Below are 21525 nucleotides of genomic sequence, written 5' to 3'. Positions count from 1 at the left end.
AAATGGCACACAGCATGACTTACCTGGACAATTAGCTTATTTTCTTTATCGGGCAGAATTCTGTACGTATAAACGCAATTTCGGTACCTGGAACAGATCAGAGGAGATATGGTTAGGCCATCTCCAGAAGGGAATCACACTGTGGCACTCTTTCCCATAACAAAAGGTACTGGAAGATCCTGAGACACATAGATGGCTGCATGCACAAGGGTTTTCAACATTTCTCTTCCTTTCTTTTCCTGAAGTATGTGAACTAACACAAACCTGAAGTGCACCTGGTCACTGAGACATGTTTGCAGATGTCACTGCAGCAAGTGATATCAGCATCAGCCTCAACTCTTCTTCTGGCCAGAAAGAAAGAAAACAGCCAACGGCTCTAGCTGCCAGTAGAGTGGGTGTCTCAGAAAGGAATGACAAAGCAGAAATCCAAAAGACACAGGGCCAAAATCAGCAATGAATGAGTAAATTAAAGGACTAGTATGTGCATTGACTTGTACTTGAAAAAAACCAAATAATCTATTTCAGCTACATCACAGTAAGACAGCTAATTGCTAGGCACATTTTCATGCACAAATCCCAAACAACAGCCTAAATGAAAACCCACCTTTCTATCCTAGAGCGGACGCCCACTGTACATGTACATCTGCAGGTCAGCCATAGTGAACATTTTGTCCCAGCTAAATTCAGTTAGATTCTTATTTAATAGGGTATGGAGGAGACTTTTGCCCAGCGGAGAGCCACATTAATGCAGATGAGCCCAAGGGAAGCCTGAGCGGACCTGTAAGGTGGTAAGCATGACCTTCCTCAGCAGCTGCTGAGCTTTGTGGAGCTTGCCCGAGAAGTGTTGACTAAAAAAAAAATATATGTATATATATTTTTTACCTTTCTCCCAAGTGAATGACAGATTGATCAACTCTTTTAAGTCACCTGCAAAGCACTCTGTTATAACATACAATATGGCCTTGAGCCAGCAAACAATGCTGGTTTCAATCCCTTCCTCTGAAAGGAAAAAACGGAATCCACTCTAAGAGCTTCCTTGGCTGTAACACAAACACTGCGTTACCTGTTGAATCATCATGAAACGAGGACTGCAGTCAGCCCCCCAGCTGGGGTGATCAGGCAGATCAATAAAACATACTCATCTCTTTTACAATTATGTTGTGAGTCGATTCATCATATGCCTTTTAGAATCACTCCATGCAGGAGAGAAACAGATTTCTACGATTTTAGAAACCCTTATACAAGGAGTCACAAAGAGCAATTGGAAATGAAAAGAAATTACCCATAAATCATAGGTTACTTTTTCCAGGGTGTTTGGAGGATTTTGTTATGTATTCACATGAACCTGTATCTTTTGATGTCATTAATGCAAAGGACACAGAAGAACTAGAACTGCTCCCAGAGCTCAGTACCACTTCACTAAGCAACGTAAAGACTATTTCGCAGGCACCTATTCATTCACATATCTGAGGATCTGGTGCAGAGCTGGAAGTCACAGACTGGATCTCCAGCTGCTCTGGATTGCCACAGCACAGGTCAACCAACACCAGATGAGGATATGCCCCAAGGAAGGGCATTGGTTTTGGTTTTATCTGTCAATGCAGTTCTCTTACACCATTTCCTCCTGCTGATATGCAAACAGGGCTAAGCAGAACTGCTTATGCAGCTGATGAGAGAAAATTTGTGTGCGTGGAGATTATTAAACTGATAAGCAAACCAGCTCAATGGCTCTTGCGTCACAAAAGGACCCTCCTCGTTACCTTCACAGAAAATGCCCCATTATACAGGTCTTACGAGGCTGCTGTCATAGCACTTGTAAAGAGGTTTAAGCTGAGGACAGGTAAGATCAGTGGAAGAGCAGGGAAAGAAGGGCTGTTGGCTGAGACAGGAACAGGGAGGAGCACTTCCTAGGATTAAAAGCAGGAATCCCCTTTAGCAGTCCCCCAATTTAGTGCACATGAATGGAGAAGACTGGGACTTTTGCTCCATTTCTACCTTTAAGCTTTCTCTTCACATCATTCTATCAAGTTACATGGTCCCAACTACCGTCACATTCCAGGTCCTCCCTAAGAACTGGTCTGAGCTCAGAATTACTCAACCACTGACTGTACGAGGTGTAAATATAGCATCAGTAGTGCTGTTAATCCTGCAGTCATTCACACATGAACCACCATCAGAAGATCCCCTGGAGGAACGATACCAGCTCAGGTGCAGCACACTCTGAACACTAAGTGAGTGCTTTATGATTTCAGGATCCAGGCACATCTCTCCAGGTAAGTTAAAGAGCCCAATTCTTGTCAATGAACTGGCATATCAAACGATCCAGGCACAGAGAAAGGAGGAGGAAAATGGCTTTGCTTCTTGCCTTTTTCGGGGCAGTGGAGCAGAGGACAGTGGTGCAAGGGGTGGAGCATTCTTTCTCTATTTGCTGTTTCAGCTCACTGCTAAAAGAAATGCTGCTGCTCCAAGTTTCACAAAAAAGGCCCTGCAAGTACACCTCCCTTGTCTATGTTTATACAAACCCTATTTTCCTAAAGCAGCTCTTCAAGAAAATCACTATTTCATCCCATAATAACTGCTTTTGCTGGATTTTGACTGATCTGTCCAATAAATATTGTAGTTTTGTATAACAGAATATGATGATTCTTTTTCAGAGAAAATTTCATGTTTTTTCATTTTCCTTATCTATACGCAGTTGACATTTTCTCACTTTCAAAATAATTCTCCTTTTGTGAAAACTTTTTGTAGTCAGGCTTTCAATTCTCACCTCTCTTCTCTCATTCTCTGTCTCCAGCCTCCCTGTTTTTCAAACAGAAGTGACTGAAAAGCTCAAACTTCAAATGCCTTCCAGTCAATAACACAGCTGAAACCGATCCATCTCTGAGGAGGTTTCCAGCTTCAGCAAAGCTGCCCATTTTGTCAAGATGACATTCAGAGGGAAAGACACATTCACCAACTTTAATCCTTTATCTTCACGAACTAACTGAAAACTAGTGTAAGCTGAAACTTTGACAGAAGTTTGTGTGACTTGTCTCAGACTGTAATTAATGCCAGACCTTCCACCACAGATCCGGCTGCTCTTGGCTGACAGGGCTGGGTGCTCCCCATTTTTTTAATCAAGCCATTCATGTCAGTCACCTCAGAACGGATTTAAGAACCTTTGGCTCCCGGTTCAGAAAATCCTGGTCATTATATTGTGTCTATTTCCTGATCCCATGTCTCTCAAGTCACAAAAGGCTTTCAAAGTTGGCTGCATAAACATTTACAATGGAAAAACTTATGCAAATGTGTTTTAGTAGACATTTTTACAGCACCTTCCCTTTCTATAATCCCCACCATCACTCCACAAAAATATTTTGTGGTTACAAGGCAAATCAAATGGGTCATACTAAAAACACTCAATGGAAGCAGCCTATCTGAGTAAAATGTTCCCTGACTTGCAACTTGGGCCCTCAGCCCATGCTACATGATTGCGCCTCCTTCCTCCTGCTTGTCCTGGCTATTCTTCTGCAGCCGCCCCTCTTTCTCTGCTCCCTCCAGCTCTTCCCCACGTTACAACAAACATCTCAACAGGCAGGCACAGAGGCTCAGAGGCTCTCTGTGCTTTGTGAACACCCCCACTACTCAGGCACTGATCTCTGACAGTCCAACACCTACACTTGCAGGGCAGACACCCAGCCTTGCGCTTTTCTGCAGATGAATCCTCTGCAGCAGACTGTGCTCTCACCAGACGTCTGACCTCAGAGACAAGCAGTTAGACCAGAGTTATAAATGGCAGCACCCCTTTACCACTCTAAGAAGTACACTTTCAGAAAGAAACTACACTGAGAAACCTGCTTGTAATTTAATGTGGGGTAAGGATGAAATAAGTTGTAGTAACCTGCTGCACAACGGCAGCAAGGAAGATCTGACAGGCAGAACAGGGTCCCACAGAGTCTTCCTTGATCTCTTCTAAGGAGAGAGCAACTGTCGTATCTTTCTGTAATACAAAGTCAAATGCCACAGACATCACCTACTGACTTAAATCTCCTCTTGCCCTACACTCCTGCCTGTGGGAATAACACCTGCACCTCACAAACCCAGGGCAGGAGGCCTCGCTCTCAGGTTCCCAGCCCTACACCAGAACTGGGGGGTCAGGGTTGCCAGCGCTTCTCTCCCCTCTCTTTCCCACATGAAATATTTACCCCATGATCCATATTAACAATGCAGGTAGAATCACTGCTGTGCCAGGTGTATCATGCACAGCTCCAGGAGCTACTTCAAGCCATTTGCTGTGTGGGACACAGCATTGTACAGGGTGTTTCAAAAAGATAGACCCAGTATATTACAATTACACAAAAATTTACAAACAGTTTAATGAGTTATCAAGTTTTAGTAACCTTTTTATAAATGCTCTATATTCTCTCCACCTGCGGCACAGAGAACATCAAGATGATAGTTGATAGTTTGTGGTTGCAGAGATAGAATGTTTTCAAATTGGATCCATCTTTTTGAAACACCCTGTACAAGCAGGTGGTCAAACACACACTGAACCAGAGCAAGAAAAGTGCCTGGGATGGTACGAAGCTCAGTACTTGACTTATGAAATGTAAATACCTGACCCAAGTTGTTAACAGGCCCAAAGAGGTCAAGAGGTTATTTTCTCTCAGAGCAGAGCTGCGGTATCTTTGATTATTCTGTCCTTTTGAATCAGGGGTGACAGTAGCGTGAGCAACACAGTGTTTGTTCAGCCTGACCCTGCTCCCAACCCATTCCTACCCGGCGGTCAGTCAGGTGAAACCAACCACGCTCTGCTGTGGGCTGCACTGTCCTGGTGGGTACAGTGGCTCTTTGCCCCTGTGCTGGAGAGGATAGAGAGGGTAACACCCTGCACAAGCGGGGACAAAAGTGTCCGTGTGAAGCACAAGGTTGAAAGCTGTACTTACAGCACGCAGAGGGCATAAGCCGAAGGGATGGACTCGCTGGCCCGCACGAGGAAGCTGCCATCCTTGCCTACTTTGGAGAGCAGGTCTTCGGCTCTGGAGCGGGTAATGTTGCCGTGGTACCAGCACTGATCCATCGCTGGAGCTGGAGGGAACCCGAATGCCAGTGCAGGGGCTGCCAGAGCTGGCTGTGTGTCTGTGTGTAACGATCAGGCAGGCTCAGATCACCAGCTTCCTGTTTCAATAGCGCAGAGAGGGAAAGGAAACTCAGCCGCGGACAACTTCCTCAACTCAAACAGCTCAGAGAGCGACTGTGACATGTTCCTGCAGCCCCCGCTCTGCCTCTTCATGCTGTGGCTGAAGTGGCTCACAAGCCCGTGTTCCCTGCCTTTCCCTTCATATCCTAATACTCTGTATCAAAAACTCCGAGCCAGGAATCCCTTCTGCTCCCCCACTGACCCAGTCCTCCAGGCTTTGGTGGCCTGTTGTCCCATTTACGATTGCTTGCCAGACCCTTTCTGTTTCCATCCTTTTCCCGTCTGTCTGTCCTACGCACTACAGGTCTCCATGGGGAAAAAATAAATCCCAGACTGATGAGAAACACACCGTGCATTAGGATACTCAGCACTGACTGTCCCATTCCTGCCTTGTCTACTGTCACATCATCTTTAAAGAACTGAAAAAAAAATTACCCCAGCATGTTTCCATGCACAGAAGCAGAATTAGAGGCTGATTTGCTCTGGGGATTTCTAACCAAAGCTCACTGTCAGCTACTGTGAGATGAATTCAAAGACCTTTCCTATCCTAAATCCCCAAAGGTGGGATGGAGCAAAGCCATTTCTGGCAACCTGCGTCAGAGAGAGGAGAACTGGAGCTTTCGCTTCCCTTTTTCTTTGTCTGTACATCTGTCCCTTGTCTGTGCTGTGTGGCATGCTCTGTGCTATGTGTCCAAGGCAGGGCAATGAAGGGCACATTCGCAGCGAGGACATTGCTACAGGGGCACTTCCTGCACAGCAAAGTTGTTTGCCTACCCTGTACCTCCAACCACTCTGCCTTTGCAAGCAGCACTTCTGCACACACCTAAAAGCAGCAGCCAAGCTGGGACTCTGCGTGGGACTCAGCGTACAGAGCAGGAGTCCCCAGGAAAAGCACAGGCACTTGCCCTATGCAACCCTCACCTCCCAGAGCCAGGACAAGTGGTGGAACTGCGGGACCTGGATCACGTACGGAGTCCTGTTCCTGTACCCAGCCTGGGCAGCAAGGCAGGGGTGAGCAGCCTATCACCCAACTGGGAGAGATTCACATTTGTGGATACAGAAAGGGAGAGTGAACCAGTACAGCCCAGTATTAATCCCTGCCTGCCTCCTTGGTGCTGTTATCCAGACATCTGCTCAGCAGGGAGGGACCAGCTTAATCTCTGCTGTTGACATAAAACTGTGGGGACCTGCAATTCAGAATTGTGTGGCCAGCACAGGGCCCAGCTAAAAGGGCAGAACTGCAACATGCAGGGTTTCCTGTCCACGCTGAGCGAGCACTGTCTGCAGGCCAAAATTAGATCTGCTGGACCTGCTCTTCAGCTTCACACAGATCTACATAGGACTTTGCGAGACAAACTCCGATGGGTTCAGGTGCCTAAATGGAGTGAGATGATGAGGTCGTGAAGTGGCTCTGCATGCACAGCAGCTGTAAGCTCTTGCAGGCCACAGAATGGTTACAAAGTCTGTTCTCCCTAGTGAGAAGAGTATCTGCATATGGCAAAGGGAGTGTGCAGCTCTTGGCAGTCCTGCCTGACCATAGCCTACTGTTAGCCTGACCTGTACCAACTCCTTGGGATTTCTGACTCTTACAGAAGCTTTTCTGGAGCACAGCTGCAGCGAGAAGCAGAACAGCACTGAGTGTTAAGCCACTGCTTGACCTCACAGTGCTCTCCATGCAGCGGACCCACGTGTCAATGCAGAGTGGACAGAGCTGCTGCACAACATGAGTTTTGCTGGAATTAATCTGTGTTTTGGAGAGCTTCTCCTGAACTACTGCAAGTTAACACAAGGTAACAAAGAGGTACAAACCCCAGTCAGACAATTGAGGCTGATTAGCTGAATACTTAACGCTCAACTCCTATCCATCCTGACATCAACTTTGTTTTTTAGCAAGCTGTTACTTTCTTAAAATGTGTGAATTCTCAATCCAGCCACACACAACTCCTTGACTTGGAGACATAAACATGGGGATGGGATTCAAACGAGCAGTGGTGGCAATAAGATGTGCAGGCTAGTTTCTGTGCATACTTCTTAATCCCAAAGTTCTCACAGTACAGCTCCAGCTGCTCAAAAGGTGAATCCCAATCCCCTGACATAAACAGCTCTGAGATCCTTAATGGCTCATTCGAAACCTGCCTGAAGAGGAAATGGTGTCTGTTTTACTTTTAATGGCGCTGGCATGTGAACTCTGCAGCACTGGAGAAAGACCGATCCCTGCATGGTCAGCACATGCACACATGCGCATCCTGAACCACCTGATTCCCAGAGGGCAGCAGCAACTTCTGTCCCACAGAGAGACAAGAGGCTGTTCTGCAGCAGATACTTACACTGTTTGTTTTCTTTCCATTCATGGCTGTGTCAGAGAAGACTGGTGAGTAGATCTGAGGAAGAAGATATTAGAGAAGTTATCTAGAGGGGAGCTGAAGTGTTTGCTGTAGAGGGGGAGTCACATGCAAGGTGATACAGTGACACTGCAGATGTAGCCAGCACAGCCCTCAGGTTTCCACAAGGAACACGCTGTGCTTCAAATAGTCTACACTGTCGTCCCATGGGTGGGACAAAGCACTGTGTAAGAGCTGCCCTCGTAAAATGAAACAATAATGTCAGACAAATCCAACCCAGACTCAACAGAAGCTTTTAGCTAACTGCAGCAGCAGCAGTATTTCATTTAAACTTACCTGAGAGAATGAGGCCAGAGACAAAGAACTGGGACACATTTTGATGCTGGCTAATCAAAAGTTGCAGTCCAGGCAGTCTATGGACAAAGCAGACATTATTTTACCCCACATTAAAGTATTATGCCAAGGTGTCTCTCAGAAGCTGCAACAAACGTTTTATGTAAACTGGGTTTGCTACAAATGTCTAGGTAGTATTGCACCAGCTGGCTGTGGACTCACCAGCCCATCCAGGACCAATAAATAGATAAATACGGTCTGTAGCATCACTCAAGATGCACATTGGTCACTCAAATTCCCCACATATACCCAGGCTGTGCAGTGCATCAGGAAGGGCACTGCCAGGCTTGGTCAGACAAAAAGTTCTCTAATATGCATTTTCATGTCATGAAACAAGTACTTCAATAGCATGCCTGACAAAGAAAGTTAAGTCTCTAGGACTGCAGCCAGCTTTGCTGAAGTCTAAGTATAACATTCCCTCATTAGGCATCAGTAACAGGCTGTTGGCCACAAAGGTGTATTTAGACTCTAGCCTACATATAAAGAGCACATGAGTAATACCCACAAAGTACAAGTTAGCTGAGCCCCTTGTGTGCTATTCCAGCCCAGCACGTTACTAACCTGCTGCTTGGGAAAGGCTTAGCAAATTACAGGTGTATTCATGAAGGGCATGAGATCTCTTCACTCCCTTGGTACTTGCAACCTCCATGTGCCCTGAAACAAACCTAGACAGTGAGAAAAGTCAGGGCTCCTTCTCCCGCTGTCACTGAAAGCTAAATAAAAGGCAAGGGTGGGAACATTGAGCAAGCAGAGACTTGAAGACCTGAACAGTGACAGTGCAAAGGATCCTACAGGACCTGTTAGTGCTCCCCAAAGGGGATACATTCTGAGAGCACTCTTGAAAAGCGGGTATTTTTCTTTACCAATAGAGCAAACAAACATAATTTCCTTGGAGCTGTTCCACATGTGCACACACACAGAATGTAGCACCCAGCAAACAAGCACAGGCTGGTTCATAAAGCAGAATTTTGTCCAGAGGCATGGGTAAAGCTCCCAGCTCCATCTGCTTTGACGTGTCTCCCTTGGTACCCATTTATTTCTGGTCACTCCCCTTGTTTAGTCACAGAATAATGTCTTTGAAATCACACTGTAGCCTCAGAATAGTCTCTCTCACCAAAACTGGGGCTGTTTCTTTCAGAAACGTGCTGAAAAATCTGTCTATGTTGGAAAGCCTTCCAGCTGGAGCACTGTCATGCCGTTATGGGCTTGGTCAGGTCCCTTTCCCCTGACACTTGTGCCTTTGCAATTTGCTGGCAGTGGGACAATGTTATTTGTTTTTGCTCATTGCACATTGCTCATATGCCAATAATGTTCTAATAATAGCAGCCATGCTTTCAAGACACTGGGTTGTCAGCAATAAGAGCAGTTGGGTTTGGATCATAGTTTAATGCTTGTGTTAGACCAGCAAGTATTTCCCCTCCTGACTATAAATTGGGAGCTCCCTCTGCAGACCTGTCCTGATCCTGCAGGTTCGACACAAGCAAAAATGCCATTTCTGCCACTTGCCATGTCCCCAGACATGGGGGGAGTCCTGGTGTCCTGCATGGGTCCTACTGTCACTGCTCAGGGAATAGCTGGAGCACATGACACTATGGCTTTCTTACACCTTAGCTACTGCAGCTCCTTAGTGCAGTGTAAGCAAAAGGGCAAATAAGCAAGAACACACAGCATGGGAAGTGAGGAGCAGGCTAAGCTAGCCAGAAGTCCCTAGGAGGCCTGCAAACTCTGCAAGGCAACTCCAGATCCACTGCAGAAGAGGGCAAGGAATATCCCATGGCATCTCTGAAGTGAGAAGACAGCAAGCCCTAAAACCCAGAGCTGCCAGCAAGTCCTACACTGACTGCAAGAAGCAGCGCACCTCACCAGAGCCAAAGCAGTTTTCTGAAGAAAGTAACTGCAGATACAGGGCAGCAAGCCCAGTGTCCTCTCTAGCACTTTCTCCACAACATACTAAATACAGATCAGCATAAAATCAATGCCCTCTGTCCCCACACAGTCTCTACACTGGCAGCGTGCACATCCCTAATCAAGTCAAGGAAACCTCAAGGCAAGAGGTCCTCTACGAAGGTCATGCTCGTTTTGAGCACATGATGTTTAAGATTGCAGCCAAAGGGAAAGGCAAAGAAGGGAGAACCAGCAACAGAAAACAACGTCAAACATCTTCAGTTTTAGTACGTTTAATAGGCTTCGTAATCTATAGATGCCACAAACCAATGCCAAACTGCGGGTGCAGGAGGGGCACAAAAACCCCCTTTTGCTGAAAGATGAGAAGTGATGGTAAAAAAAGGTGATGCTGATGAAAAGGCTCAAGATTCAGCACTCTGATGGAAAGGCTTGCTTCAAAGTGAACATCACAAAGATCATCTCTTCATACGGTTGCCGGGTCCCATATTCAAAGAGGCAGGAGAACAAGGGTGAGCCATCTGGCCCAAGCCCCATGTACTGCAGATCTGAATAAGCACACCGGCCCTTGAAGAGGATGCTTGGTTTTGTCCAGTCAGACGGATTTAAAGGGCTTTTGTTGAGGTAAATTCCTAAATCTCTTCGACTCTTTGGGTCTGTAGGATGAGAGAAGAGCAACCAACTATCTCGGCATCTGACGTAAGTGGGAGGTGGAAAGGCAATAACACTTCCATGACACCCCAAGGGAGGTTCTACAAGCTTTTCAACCCGCTGGCCTCTCTCAAAGTCCTCCCCATCATCGTAGCTGACAGCCTGGATTCGGGCTCCCCTGCTGCCCCTTGCGTTGCAGTAGATAACCCTCCTGCCACAGCTGTGCACCTCTGCTACCTGGCACTCCACTGTGCCCTCTCCCTCCACAAAGTTCCCCATCTTCCACGTTACCCCGTGGTCAGAGCTGATGAAGCAGAAGGCATGAGGGATGGGTTGTCGGTTAGGGTCCAAGATACGATAAGCATAGGCAGGAATCACAAGGCTCCGGGCCTCGTTGAGCAACTGTAATCCGTGACCTGGACCCAGTGCAAAAGTGGCCCAGTTTTTGTGCTCGGTGCCAATGGTACCATTGGTGATATCCTGGACATTGCTCCAGGTGCATCCGTGGTCCATGCTCGTGACGTAGCAGAGACGTACCAGGTTGGTCTTTGTCCTGAGCTGGTGCAGCTCAGAGATCTGTCCTGGGATGGCTATGAAGAACAAGAACAGTTTCCCTGAGACCTCATCATAAACAGGAGTGGGGTTCATAGATCGGTGGTCTTGCAGCTGTGCACTGGCAATGCTCTCCATGTGCTTCCACTGCCAGGGCCCATGTGAAGGAAGACAAGAATGAAACAGACCATTACAAATAGATCCATGTTACAGTGTAAGGATGCCCAGATAAAACTCACAGAAGAGCATGAGAAGAACAGAAGAGAAGCAAGTTAGTGGATAGAGCAAGAAATGGGAAGACAACATACTGGCATCACCAGATGCAAGTAAAAATTGTTTGGATGACGCAGTGCACGTGCACATCCGACTTCACCAGATAGGTGGGTTATGTCCTTGTTAATTTCTATTCACTGAGGAGCTGACAGCTCTCAATCTCAATGCAGCTCGTGTCTGATAACACTCTTCAAAAAACTACAGTACCTGAATTTTCAGAAATTCTCACAAACAAATGACACACAGACATGCGCAGTGGTCAAAGTGTGCTGGTACAGTTGCCATGCTGTGTCAGTGCTTCTTAGGAAGTCAGCTAGATAACCAAGCTCTCTTCAGGTACCCTGGATGCTGACAAATTCCTTTCCATTCAGGCTCCTCTTCCTCCACCTTGATCTGTGTGTGAGCGGCTGTCCCAGCCTACACTGAGGCACTTTGCTGGAGCTGACTGTGGGGCTTTACACACTCCACTGTGGAAATTTGGACCCCACACTATCCAATGAAGAACACAGGTCAGAGAGCCCTGTCATTCTTTTAACTGATTAGTACATAACGCAATCACATTTCTAACACCAACACTGCAACTAGAAAATTATTCCTACATAGTGTTATTGGTTTGGTAAAAGAAACAGTACTTCCCAGTAAAATTATACTAATTAGGTTTAGCACTCTGACTTGCTGATTACCCTTTGTGGTCATGTCTTATCTTGGTCTATTCAACCAGTATTAACTTTTTTGGAATATTTAATATTTCCATTTTAAGAAACTCTAGCATGTGAACATCAATTACTAAGTTTATGACCAACTGAGCCCTACTTAAGTGAATTACAGGGGGTTACACAGGATGTTACCTGAATGGTGTGACACTGCAGGTGCACTCAGAGGCTGCTTCTGCTAGGCAGACTCCAGCTCTTAAGAGTCTATAATCTAAGACAACCAGTCACCAATGAAGGATCAGAATAGAAAAATATAATTACTTTTTTTTTTTTTTTTAAGAGATTAATGCATTTGCAAATGCAGGAAATGATTATAAATAGAGTGTCCACCACCCCCAGCCACCCAGCAAGATAACTGTTAATAATAACGGGTAGATGAATAAAGTAGCCAATTCACTGGCACAGACAAACCAGACAACACACTTTTGCGTGAGGAGACTCATTGTTCTCAATTATTTTTTAGACCAGAAATTAGTTCTAAGAAGATGAATTAAAAAAGAATAGTCACTGATGTCTAACTCGCTCCTCCTTATCCCTGTGGGCCTCCCCATTTCTGCCCCTCCTGCACATCGTTGCTGTCGCAACAGGACTTCTGTCCCATCTCTGTATCTGTTCAGCTCCGCAATGATGGGTTAAAGCCCTCCCCAGAAAATCTCCTGGACCTGGCCCACTTCAGTCTCCCAACAGCTGCCCAACTGTGGGGCTGAATCCCAGCAGTTATAATGATGCACACATTACTTACAGGCAGATTTATCTCCCATTTTTGGGTAGAAGAAGCTGCCTTCTCCCTACAGCAAGAGGGCAAACATATCCAGCTGATTTGGGGACAGGGGAGCAGTACAGGTAGGCAGTCTCCCCCATTTTCTCCCCACACTGATACCTGAACATGGTGCGTGATTGGGTTGTAAATGCCTCTGCGCATCGCTATTAGCTTGGCATGTTCATCCACCAAATCCTCTCGTTCCTCGGCAAATGCCAGGATGATGCTAAACCGTGGCAGGTAGAGCAGGGCTGGAATTCGATAGCTCCAGGTACCGTTACGAAACAAGGTCTCTTGGTTCAAGACAGGAAATGAAGCCATTGTGCTAGGGTGAAAAAGATAAAACGCATTATATTTTGACCCACCCTTAGCCCTGCAAAATGTGATGGGGCAGATTTTGCCATCCCTGCTAAGTGGAACCTCTCCTGCCTTGAAACAAAGTTTCTGCTACTTTTCAGCTTTGTCTCATTCTTGTGCTTTTCCAAAGAGAACCCACATTACTGTACTAGCTGGCAACACAGACCAGACTTACCCAGAACAGCCTGGTTGATCTTACTGGAGTGACATAAGGTAAGTACACTAAATACAGTTAATGAAAAAGCTGTCTGTGGTTTGTTATTTCTTTTTAATTAAATTCACAGGTTGGGAGTTTTGTGGGTTTGTAATTTAGAAGATTGTTGATAATCAACCACTATAGTATTTTCCCTCAGAAGACCATTGCTATATCTCTGCTGATGGTGATTCCAAAACCCAGTACAGAACTTCTGCTTTGCAAAGTATGAACTTGAAATCCCATATAAACAACATACTGAGGCAATCCCTGAGCCCGGCTGTGCCCCCTGTTCAAGGATGGTAAGTAGTAAGCAGGAAAAGAGAAAGAAAGAGAACATTCCTCCCCCAGTAAGATTAAGAACAGTCTGAATGGTGTTCCCCTGCATTGGGTGGGACTTCTGGCCAGACAAAAAACCTCAACATCTGTACAGTGATTTAAAAGCAAAATTAGGGAGGAAGGCAAACATGAGGGGGTACTTAGGGAAGCTGCTTCAGTGTAACTGGTCTGTTTTATCCCCCTCACACGGTCTTTCTTCCTCTCCTCAGACCCCCTCAGCCTTCTGCCCTCTTGCACCAAGCCTCTCCCATGAGCTTATTTACCTTGGTAAAAACCCACTGGCTCAGGGAAATTATGTCTGAACAGAGGGGGATAAAAAAAAAATTTAAAAGGAAAGAAAAAGGATCTCTGACATGATGCACCAGAAACTGAAAGCCTGAATATCCTCTGCTCAGCAGAGAAGGGGGAGATAAAGAGAAAAAATAAAATAAAATAAATAAAAATCAAGCCTTAGATCTCTGACGCATTGAGTGGGTAGGATGGCAGGGAGAAGATGACAATACAGTATGAGTAAGAAATTCAAATGCCTCCTACCTCAGCTGAGACAAGACTCGCTGTGCTCTTCGTTGAGGATTCTCCTATTTACCTAAATCTTGGAAAGCGCTAGAGCAGCTATTGGCCATGTATTGGATCTGTATGTGTTTGAAGGCTGTCTTGGTAATTCAGGACCAGCTGGAGGCAAACTGAAGATTGCTTATGCAGCTGCAGAGCGCATGTACCTACCTGGAGAATAGTTTCCACTCTTCTACATTACAAGAGAAAATATTATTATTAGCCAGCATATCTATTATAACATAGACCTGGTTAACTTATTTTTTCTTTTAATGTGCTGATCACCAAGTTAGGGCAGCGCAGGTAAGTTTAGACAGCACTGTCACATTATGGTCTATCCGGATCCATAGCTAGGCTGCGAGTATTCAAATATTCCTTGCTTTCACCTTCCAGATGCTATAAATATCCATGAGACGTTGGAACTCAGAGCACTGATCAAAAGGATGTCAAATGAACTGTTTTAGCTCAAGCCAGCCATACAGACCTCAGCAAGCCACAGCTCCTTTGCCACTCAGATGCAAAGCAACTGGAGACAGAAGTCTATTTCCAAAGGGTAGCTGCTCCCTCCTCACCGTCACTGATGATACAGCAGTGTGAGAAAAGGCAGCAGAACTGCTGCTATACAGAAACATTACCAGAATTTGATTGCAGCTATCCAGGCAACAACAAGAACAAAATAGGAAGACCTTCGTGGAGCAACTAACTGTGCTGATTGCTGCTTACCAGCATGGATGTGGCTATTTATACAGACCAGTCATGGCTGTGTTCTCATGGCTCCTGAAACAGAAGCTCACCAGAGTGCTCCCAGACTATTTAAAGGGAGATTATTTAAAGGGAGATTAGTCAGCCTGTCTAGTGCAGCACAGGTTCCCTAACATTCCTGCTCATGATGCCATTCGGATATTGCAATCCTGCTTCAGGGCAGGGCTAGAAGGAGGAAAAAAAGAAAAAAAGGACAAAGAAAGAGAGAGAGAGAGATCAGCACTGTCCTCCAAAGCCCCCAATACAAAGCCAAGAGATCAGTGTCTGCAGTGCCCAAGTCCCTTCCATATGAGCCTGTCACCTGCAGACATCTCTGCCCATGCTCTCAGCCCCACCATGAGATGCGCAGAGTGGGTGTCACAACACTCTTTTCCTCTTATTGCCAAATGGGGATTGAGGGAAGGCGGGATGTTAAAAGGCTGGGAATAGCTGCCATAGAAACAAGCCTGAGGTTCCTGGACACAGCACCTGCAACTATAATAGAGGAAAATATGAGAACCAAGTGGCTCTTCCATCTATTCAGAGACTAAACAGGGATATGTGTGAATGTATACACTTATACACACATTTGTATATATATACTCTCTACACACAGTGTGGGTATTATGTCTGTATGCATATATATATACACAATATGCACTATGTATCCGTCTGCAGAGAAACTCTTCTATCCTTTTTTAAACACACTTAAAGTCAGTACTCAGCTCCTTCTACCTTCTCCTTTGTGGATCCTCAAGCAGAGATTGAGTCACAACAGCTTGAGTTTCACACAGAATTGAAAATGGAGAATATTTAAATACGCCTAAAAGTTCTTGAGAGAGATATATAAGCAAAACAGTGCTGTTTTAGTTACTGCTCCAGACAACTGAAAGGAATAGATTTTTCTCTTGACCTCTACCCATTTTTAAAGGCAAAATGACTAGTTACTTATTCCTGAATAAAAGAGAAGTAAAATTAGCGAGTCATTGGCAAGATAGCTACGTGAAGAGTGTTCAAAAGCTCATACTCCAGCACTACAGGAATTAAAATCATACACACCCATCCCTCTGAGATTAAATTGCCGAGGGGTACATGTGTCCATGATGCCACTTTGCTCCCAAGCCCTACTGAAATACCACTGGCTGGCCTGCAAAGAAGAAGAAGGTGGAAATGGTGCAGCCAGAAGGATCTAAGGACATTGGAAAGACAGAGTTTGTAGACCATAGCAATATCTTTTGAAAGACCAAGAGGTATAACTGAAAAAAAGACAAAGTTCTGGGAACAGAAAGGCCTGAAACACAAGCAGAAGACTAAAGAGCCGTATAAAACCGACAACAATTCTCAGACCTGTATCAATTCACTTGCATTGGAGAGCAAAGTTAGCTGTACTTCTGTGAGAGAAAGGGGTGAGAAAGGGGAAGCAGAGTTGATGTGGTAATTTTTTTCTAGTAAAAAAAAAAGAGGTAGCCAGCAACCTCTTTCCAGAGGACAGAGGTGCTAGTGGGGAGAAGGGCAACTTATCATGCAGCCATTAAGTCAGTATTCCACATGTTGGTATTTACTGGAGTTTTGAATTTATTTCCCAGGCTTATCCTTGAGCAGTGTCCTCTTCAGGGAGATCGACGTTTACCTGGAATTCCTCTCCAAGGGATCACGGAAGCGGCTGCACAGAGATCCCATAGCTCACCTCCAAGCAGAACTGGGCAGACTGGGAGAAAGACGGGCACAATGGAAACCCCTAAGAGAAGCGGTGAGTTAAACTGGAGGAAACCATTACTCATAGTTCACAAGTTATACAGATGTAACGATTTCCAAGGCAGAGACTGTTTCCAGCACACCAGAAGAGTCAAAAGAAATAACAGTTGTCAACAAATGAATCTGTGGTGGATCTGATGCCCGGGAGGAGCCCAGGCTGCAGTAAGGGATGGGTGCTGGGAGACACCAGGAGAAGATACTTGTTCCTTCCACTTCTGTCCTTCAAGGCAGTTCACGTGGACTTGTCTATAGAGCAGGATGAGCCCTTGCATGTTTATTTGCTTTAACCCTCTCCAAGAAAAGTGACTAAAAAAAGGATAACGTTTCCACTGGCCTCAGCTTCTGTAAAAAAACATCCTAAACATGTTCAAGTGCAAGGTGAAATGACAGTATGTCTTTAAAAACAAACCAGCAGAAATGAGTTAATATCTGAACTCCATCCTTTGGTTCCCATCAGAGTGCTCTGCAATCTGTGCAGGAGGCAGCTTGTTCTTGAAGGAATTCAGACAGATCCCAATAAAACAAACCCACCCATTCAGGGAGGCTTTGGGGAGAAAACAAAACCAAAAAAAACCTGAGAGAGTCAAGTGCAAAAACCACCTAATATTTTGCTTTTCAAGACAAGCACAAGAATCCAGGTCCTGTCTTTGTCTACTCAACATCAGACTTGACCTTACAAATAGGAGACCCAGTTTGCTTCTAGAATAGGTTTATATTTCTGTGTGCCTTTCCTCCTATCTAAACAGCATGACTGTATCTGTATCTGCCAAAGCCCAGCGTCAAAGCTTTGCCTCCACACTTCTTAAACCCCTAGACCAGATCTTACACTAAATCTAGGCCATGGAATTTCTTAACAAGCCAGGCAGCACACGTTTACTTAGTCCAATGAACCACCCTCAATGTAAAGTCAAGAAAGGAGAGTTATCAGCAAGACCTGTCAAACGATAAACTTTAAACAAACTGAACCATTCAGAATTCAAAATTAGAAAAGTACAAAACTAGAATTACTTTAATCTAGCAGCCACTTGGATTAAACTTTCTAACCACACTAGAAACAGAAAGTTTTTCTTGTGGTAAAAACTTCATACCACACTTATAAGGGGATTTTCAGCCTCCCCAGTACATATTTTCTAAACAATCAATCGAGTTCTGCTTTTAAAATGTTGTGGCTCAGCCTGGCAGTAGCTCCTGTGCCTGAAAGTGCAGGTTTTCTTAGCACTAGAGAAGAATTACATGAAGCAGCAGAATTTTTCTTAGCATATGTTTGCTGGGGGAATACATAAACTGTACTCCTACCTGAACCTACAAAGTGGTGTATTTCCCTATTTAGCTCCTAGCAATGTGCACTGTTACGAAAAAGTCTTTAAAAGAAAATAGAAAGGAAAAAAAGAGGAAAATAAATACCTTTTTCACTCTGTGTCTCCTGGAAGTCACGTCAAAGGCAAAAAATAAAAATAAAAAACCAACACACCAAAAAGCACTCCTATTGGATTAGGTGAAAGGAAGGTTCACCGCACTCTTACCAACTAGAACCCAACCTGCAAAATCATTTATATTGACAGCAATGTGAGCTGTCACGGACCTCCAGGAAAAGCTAGCAGCTGGCATGTGCACACAAGCTGACATTTAAATAGCAAACCTGTTTTGCATGTAAGGGGAGGTTCCATGTGAGCTGGACAAGTGCTAGGGAAAGACTTTAAAATTATCATAGTAATTAAACAGCATATTCCTACCTGCATGGATTGACAGCAGTGTGGAACAGCTGTTATTTCTAATGATTATAAAGTTCAGAGTGCTGTCTTATTTCTTGGTCCTCTTGTCCTCTTGTGCTGAAGAACGTTCCTCTGGTCCCGGCATGGGGACTCCCACTGTTTCTTCTCAGAGTGCTCCTGAACTCTGGGAAAGTTTGCCAAAAGAAGCCACAAAATGGTTATAACCAGCAGGTGACAGTGCCGTGACAATCTGACAAATTCCCCTACTGGCTCCACACACCTCCGCTCCATCGGCGTGCTGTTTCTGGATGAAGAAATGGGTCACACAGGAGTCTCCAGGCAGTGGTACAGGAATGACAGGCTGGTGCACGCAGCCACAGCTTCCCACAGCCTCTGCAGAGGTGTCACCAGGGCCACCATGCCAGCAGCTGCAGTCAATGAGCTAATGTGGAGAGTCAGGCAGATAAACAAGGGTCCCAGCTGAGGGAGAGAAGGACGGCATCACCCCTTCTCTCAGCTGTGCCCTGGCTGGCTTAGAGGCAGCACCTGCAGCTTCTGGGACTCCCCAAGCAAATTATTTCACTCCTACCTTGTGCTACAGATCTAATATTGTGCTGTTGCTGTCAGACATGACCTTTCCTATCCCATTCCTTCCTGCTTCTCTTGCTTTCCCCTCTTCTCTACTGTGTTTCCATTGCTGCCATTAATACTTCTTGTCTTTGAAGTTATCTGAAAAAATAAAAACAACAATCCTGCAAACAGATCTTTCTAGTAATAAAAAAGGAGGAAGAAAAGTTTCCTCCTTTGATGGCAGTTGTGGTTGATCTGTGCAAGCCAAATAGGGAGTTGCAAAGGTGTGGAGTTACAACCAACCAACTTAATGTGATGCTTCTGTATTACTATCTTTCCTCTCTCTTAAGCAATCCTGCATCCCTTCTTGTGCCAGCACTGATGCTCATCTTACCTTGGTAAACCATCAGAGGATGTCAGTCTGGCAGAAAACTAGTCCAGAAAAACGAAGTGAACAGTTTTCTGCTAGGTCATTGCCCTGGACTGTGTCAGCAGGAGTCAGACAAGCAGCAGAATCTGCGGTAGGAGAGGGAGTGGGAGCATGAAGCTGTTGACAGGAGGAGCAGACTCACCTCTCTGACTGGCAGCTAGCCATTACAGCAAATTAGCTGTATTGTAAAACCGCACCCGTGTTTACGAACCTTGCCTAACTGGGCACGTAAAGTATTGCTGTAACAGAGACACACAGGAGAAGCCTGAAGGCACTTGTATCTCGCTATTTTACCTGGACCCAAGCACCAGTCAGTGTGAGGAAAAGTCCCTCCGGAGACAGCGGCATTGATATCCGCCAGACAATAACTTTTAACGGTGACTCCTGGAGAACATCCAGAGTCAAGCAAAATAGAAGTCATTAAGGAAGGGAGATACTGAAGAGGTTGCCAAGGCGCAGTCTGCCAGAAAGGCAGGCATGAAGGATTGCTTTGTGGATTTCTTCACCTTTTTTCTGCTCCCTGGCTAACAGCAGTGTTACTCAGGTGGTGTTCTGAGTCACACACTTTGCTTCTGAACCCAGAACTGTTCATTTGTTTAACAGAAATCACCTTGCCCAGCTGCAGCTTAAAACTGGCTGTCCATCTCTTTGCAGAGTGGGAAGAACCAAGTGTTGCTTGCTGTGGTGGCAGTGGCTCCCTGCTCCGCCTTGGCAGCACATACATGGCAGAGTGACCGTGCCTCAGGCCACCTCCACTCCCAAAACGAAGAATGCACTGTCTGGTCCTCCTGTGAGGTTACCCCAGGTGAACCCCAGTGCCTGTGCAGGAAAACCGCGGGCAGCCTGCGGTGTTTCCCCTGCGCAGCCACTGCCAAGCTCTGCCAGCACCCGGCCCTCCAGCACCACTCCGCAGACCAGCAGAAAACCCTCCTTCCTGATGAAAGAAAACGGGCTTTTTTCCAAACATGCTGTGTGCCACAACTGTTTTACAAAAACATTCTTCGCTAACTATAAAAAATGGATGTCTCAGTGTAGACATGGTAGGTTTGATCACCTCTTTCCTCTTGGTGTAAATCAAAATCGGTGTCACCAGTGAAGTTTAGAATGGGTGTAGGTCTGAGGATAATCAAGCTTTTCACTCCTATTGTTCCACACTTACTTCATTGCCCTTATATCTGATTGTTGTAATGAAAACGTTTTTAAAAAGGTTAAAAAATGCAAATAGGGTGTGTGGGTGCATTAATAAGAGGATGTAAAAATAATGCAGAAGATAATATAACGACAGAATAGTGAACAATGGAGCATTTACATTTGGAGAACCGTGTTCGATTTTGGGTGCCACCTCTTAGGAAAGATATAGCAATAGCTGCAAATGAAGGCTGAGAAAAAGAATTCAGAAGCTAATGCTTGTGAGCATATCTGAAAGGAAATCTGTAGGAAAACAAAAGAGGTTACCTTTAATGAGTGATACCTAGTCCATTAAAAATTATCAATGTATATTTCCCTTGCAAAATGTTGAAACCTGAATCTACTCATTCCTTAAACTATTAGAAATGTAAGCCCAGATCAGGTAATTCAGTATTTTTGCTATGCTATATGGTGTAGCAGCTGTTGTCAGGCAGCTGTCATTAAAATCCAGAGGTCTTCCATGGAGTCAGGCCACATGAGAGACAATTACACAGTTTTGCAAATTTTCAGTTTCACTATTGGCTGCTCTCCAGACATTAGAGAATATGGTATAATTAGTGCAGAACACAAATCCTATAGGCCTGAGGTCTGACTGGAAGTCTGCTCTGTCAGAGGGAAAAAAAGGCAGCAAGAAAAAGCCTGAGTAACAATAATAATGAATGTAACACTGGGAAACAGGGTTCACTGGACAAGGAAACATCCACTGTTTTCTTTGAATTCCAGTTCTGGTTAAGGAAATAAACCTTCGTGCATATTTGAAACCAGCACCTCACTGTCCTTGTCAGCTGTAAGAGTGACAGGCATGAGGAGCAGGTAGTCTGGGTTTGTACCATTCCACACTCCTTTCACCCCAGCTAAGTTACTTTTGATTTCCGTCAGGAGGAGTAAGCAAAGAATTGTGCTGCCAGTGCTTCTTTCTCAGT

General features: G+C 45.2%; 2 protein-coding genes and 1 long non-coding RNA gene across 8 annotated transcripts in view; 1 reads left to right on the top strand and 2 right to left on the bottom strand.

Moving 5' to 3' along the window:
• The window catches only part of INPP5D (inositol polyphosphate-5-phosphatase D), a 54701-nt gene extending 46767 nt beyond the window's left edge, over nucleotides 1-7934 (bottom strand). For all 3 annotated transcript variants that reach the window (XM_013370514.3, XM_013370515.3, XM_065073150.1), the window contains exons 1-4: nucleotides 7858-7934; nucleotides 7507-7560; nucleotides 4926-5157; nucleotides 24-87 (exon numbers count right to left, since the gene is read on the bottom strand). In XM_013370514.3, coding sequence (XP_013225968.1) covers nucleotides 24-87; nucleotides 4926-5059 — 198 coding nt within the window. In that variant the 5' untranslated portion in view covers nucleotides 5060-5157; nucleotides 7507-7560; nucleotides 7858-7934. The remainder of the gene's footprint in view (nucleotides 1-23; nucleotides 88-4925; nucleotides 5158-7506; nucleotides 7561-7857) is intronic.
• On the top strand, nucleotides 2158-20378 carry LOC135580192 (uncharacterized). Its single transcript, XR_010474503.1, has 3 exons — nucleotides 2158-2273; nucleotides 16534-16697; nucleotides 20069-20378. It is a non-coding gene; the product is annotated as an uncharacterized LOC135580192 (long non-coding RNA).
• The window catches only part of NEU2 (neuraminidase 2), a 37894-nt gene continuing 26444 nt past the window's right edge, over nucleotides 10076-21525 (bottom strand). The window contains exons 5-9 of one of the 4 annotated variants that reach the window (XM_065073198.1): nucleotides 19004-19143; nucleotides 18695-18842; nucleotides 18436-18598; nucleotides 12886-13090; nucleotides 10076-11166 (exon numbers count right to left, since the gene is read on the bottom strand). In XM_065073198.1, coding sequence (XP_064929270.1) covers nucleotides 10228-11166; nucleotides 12886-13086 — 1140 coding nt within the window. In that variant the 5' untranslated portion in view covers nucleotides 13087-13090; nucleotides 18436-18598; nucleotides 18695-18842; nucleotides 19004-19143 and the 3' untranslated portion in view covers nucleotides 10076-10227. Of the gene's footprint in view, nucleotides 11167-12885; nucleotides 13091-16577; nucleotides 16686-18106; nucleotides 18319-18435; nucleotides 18599-18694; nucleotides 20081-21525 lie in introns of those variants that run through there. The other 3 variants (XM_005512725.3, XM_065073197.1, XM_021279837.2) reach the window with 3 other exon arrangements.

This window comes from Columba livia, chromosome 9, assembly GCF_036013475.1.
Source record: "Columba livia isolate bColLiv1 breed racing homer chromosome 9, bColLiv1.pat.W.v2, whole genome shotgun sequence".
In the NCBI taxonomy this organism is placed as follows: Eukaryota; Metazoa; Chordata; class Aves; order Columbiformes; family Columbidae; genus Columba; species Columba livia.
The sequence above is the reverse complement of the archived record's forward strand: the minus strand, read 5'-3'. Positions and strand labels throughout refer to the sequence as shown.